Genomic DNA, 3,476 nt, shown 5'->3' on the forward strand with positions numbered 1-3,476 from the left:
CCCCCCGGCAGGGCAGGGCAGGGCAGGGCAGGACCCTCCGCCCCTTCCCGGCGGGTCCCGGCGGCTCCGGCTCCTCCTCCCGGGCCCAGCCCCGCCCGAGTGCGACGTGGATCCGGCAGCGCCTGCGCGGGCCGCCCTTCGCCTCCCTGCGCTCCCCTCAGCCCGAGCCGAGCCCGCGGCCCCGCCGGCAGCGCCGCCGAGCTCCGAGCTGTGGGCGGGGGGTCCCCCCGGAGCCGCCGAGCATGAGCTGGTTCAACGCCTCGCAGCTGTCCAGCTTCGCCAAGCAGGCGCTGTCGCAGGCGCAGAAGTCCATCGACCGGGTGCTGGACATCCAGGCCGAGGAGAGCCCCTGGCCCGACGCCGTCATCCCCGACTACGGTGACGGTAAGGGCGGCCAGCCGAGCCCCCTCCCCTCCCTCACTGCCCCCTTCCCTCGCCCTCCTCCCCCGCTGTCTCCCCTTTAACCCCTTAATTGGGGAGGTTTAACCCGGCCCCACCCACCGTCCCAAGCCCCCTCTGGTTTATGTAACCCACCCCTGGTCCCTCTGGTGCTCCCCTGCAGGGTGACACCCACACAGGACTGGGGCAGGCTCAGCTCAGGGCCCCGCTGGTGTCACCCGTGTCCTGCCTTTATTGCGCTGAGCTTCATACCCGTGTTCCTTAAGGCGTTATTTTGGTTTTTTTTTTGGCTGAGGGGCAAATAAGTGATAAAACCTGCTCAGTAATAAAAAAGGAGAAACCATGCCCTTCCAGAGGCATTCATGGATTGGCTCCTTGCGACAGCAGAATAGGAGCTGAAGGGCTGGTCCACATAACCCAAGTGAAGGTTCCGCTTTCCCTGGCATCAAGCTCATAATCCTCCAATATTTGTTGAGAGGAATGCGTTGGTGGAAAAGTTGTCATGGCCCTGAGGGTGTCTCTCTTTTATGTTTGCTGATGTGGAACCTGAAGGAATGGTCAGTCCCAAGTTGCTGTTTGGAAATGAAAGAGCAGAAACGAGCCCTCTCATTAGAAACTTATTTTCCGCTCCGTAAATAGTATCTTACAGATAAGAATGAATAAACAAAAGGATGGGAAACCAAATTATCTGAAATCAGTGTCCTTATTACAATTCTATGTAGAAGATGTGTATGTATTTGTAGGAGGAGGTTATTTCCAGGTGAACCTGCACCAGAGTGAGATTTCTGAAAATTCGAAGCTGTAGCAATTGAAAGTGTTTTCCAAGCTGATTGCTCAGCAAAGGTCAGTTTTGCATGTCTTTGTCCCTTTGTGGGCTTGGCAGTCAGTCAAGCAGTCCAGTGTCATCTTAAATCACTGGAATTGTTTGTAGAAAATGGTGTCTTGCTTAATTTATTAAAACTTTAGACTTGTCCAAACATTTTTTAATTTTAATTTATATCTGAGTATTTATAGTAGTCTTGTAATTGAAGAAAAGCGGCAAAGATCAGCATGCATCTGGTTTCAGGAAAAACATACTTGTTTTTAAAAGATGTCAAAATATGTTCTGAGTTTACAGTTCACTCAGAGCTTTTTCTGCAGCAAATGAATCATGGACAAGGTAGTAATAAAGCAGATGTTTGTAGTAATAAATCACACATTTGTAGTATTTTGGGCAGTGACAGCAGTAGTTATCTGAATTTGAGACTTGAGGCAAACAGCTACCAAGAATTCCTGAAAGTGGAAGACAGCTTTAAATACTATAACTGGGCATTTTTAATAGATACTGCTGTATAAAGTGAGCTTGTTTTTAAGTAGCCTGAAATAGTTACATTACCCAGATTATATTTGCAGGTACGAAATCAAACTGGGTATTGCTTTTTGATTTCTCTTTCTTACTTGGGGTGCTACTGAAATTTGATGCTGAAATTCTCATTATCCTTGCTGTTGACAAGTCCTGGAAAACCTGCAAGAAGTACAATAATAGGATGTTGTTTTAGAGCAGCTTCAGAACTAAACAATTCAGTATTTCTCCCCAGGAGGAGAAAAAAACTCTCACTGGGCTGCTGATGATGTGTATTGTCAGCTCCACGCTGGTGCTTGGCATGTGAGGAAAAATATGAAGCCTGACACAAACTGAAAGGGGCAAAAACCCTTCTCTTAGTGTAAATTCTGCAAATATTTAAAGCTTTTCCCTTCTGTTTTCTGCAGTGGTGTGTGAAGTGTTTGTGTGCTGCTGGCAGATAACTTTTCAGACCTAGTGATGGTTTTCTCCTTTGTAATCTGTATGTTCTCCTCATTGCAGTTTTTCAGGTGGTTTTGCCTGGCCTCCTCACGCTGTAGGAAGCAGGACACCACATTTGGTTTTGCTGGTTCCCTTTGCAAAAGCAATGTCGCTTTTTGTGCCCAAATAGCCTTCAGAGCTGCCCTTTCAGCTCTCAGAATGCTCTGTGGGCTTGTTTCCCCTTCCCTCACTCTTCGTCTGCTTTCTGGAATTGTCACTCTTGAATTTACAGTTTGTGTATGAGTTCTTTCTGCCTTAAAGTTACTGTTTAACTAGGTGGGAGCCAGTGGGTTTTGTTCAGGTACTCCTGCTTTGTAGAGGTGCCCATGTCCAGTTTAACTCTTGAGCTTAAGGGAGACTTGAAGTAATTTTCTTTTGCTTTGTTTAAAAATTGGTTCCAAGCTTTGTAAGGAAGTAGTAATTAATGAAAATGATGCTGTTTTTTATTGTTTATATCACCATGTATAATATTCACTTTTAAGTTATATGATATTGAATATGCCCTTTTTCGAACTGTTGCATCTAAAAAGGTAAATACTGAAAAATAATAAATTTTAATATTTTTTTGCCTATTTCTCACTTTTTTATTTTTTCTTCTTGTTTTAGGAACGAATTCTCTCATAAGTGGAGGATGGGATACATCTTCCTGGGGCTTGAGTTCGGCTGCAGAACCCCAGAATCAGCCGGTGTCACCCACAGCAATCACCAAGCCGGTGAGGAGGACAGTGGTGGATGAATCAGAAAACTTCTTCAGTGCCTTCCTCTCCCCAACAGACGTTCAGAGTATACAGAAAAACCCAGTGGTGTCCAAACCCCCAGCCAAATCACAGCGACCCAAAGAGGAGGTGAAAAGCACTTTAAAGGAGTCCCAGTGCCCCAGTCAGCTGGAAGTGCCGGTGACGACAGAGGCAGAAGTGAAGGATTCCTCTGTAGCTGTCCTGGACTTGAAAAGCCTCGATATTCCCAAGGAGACATCAGAAGAGAATGCTGGGCTAAAATCTGACACCAAGCATGAAGCAAGCACAGATGAGGTTACTGACAAAAAGGCTCTAAATTTGGAAGAAGGTGAGGATGCTCCTAGTGAAAAATCCAGTGTAGGAGGGGAAGGAGCGGTGGGTGCACCAGAGGGCACTTCCCAGCCTCTTGATGCAGGCACAAAAGACATGGGTTTGGAAGGTAAGGAGAGAAAGACTGAGGACAGACAAAGCAATACCCCATCACCTCCCATTAGCACTTTCTCCTCGGGCACTTCCAC

The 3,476-nt window shown here is 47.0% G+C and overlaps 1 protein-coding gene across 1 annotated transcript in view; it reads left to right on the forward strand.

Annotated features, from left to right (window-relative positions):
• Positions 1-149: 149 nt before the first annotated feature.
• The window catches only part of TMF1 (TATA element modulatory factor 1), a 21,794-nt gene continuing 18,467 nt past the window's right edge, over positions 150-3,476 (forward strand). Inside the window, exons 1-2 of the mRNA XM_027895122.1 lie at positions 150-384; positions 2,828-3,308. Of these exons, the coding sequence (XP_027750923.1) occupies positions 243-384; positions 2,828-3,308 (623 nt within the window). The 5' untranslated portion in view covers positions 150-242. The remainder of the gene's footprint in view (positions 385-2,827; positions 3,309-3,476) is intronic.

Source organism: Empidonax traillii, unplaced genomic scaffold (genome assembly GCF_003031625.1).
Source record: "Empidonax traillii isolate 1590-97213 ecotype Southwest subspecies unplaced genomic scaffold, ASM303162v1 scaffold450:size721730, whole genome shotgun sequence".
Lineage (NCBI taxonomy): Eukaryota > Metazoa > Chordata > Aves > Passeriformes > Tyrannidae > Empidonax > Empidonax traillii.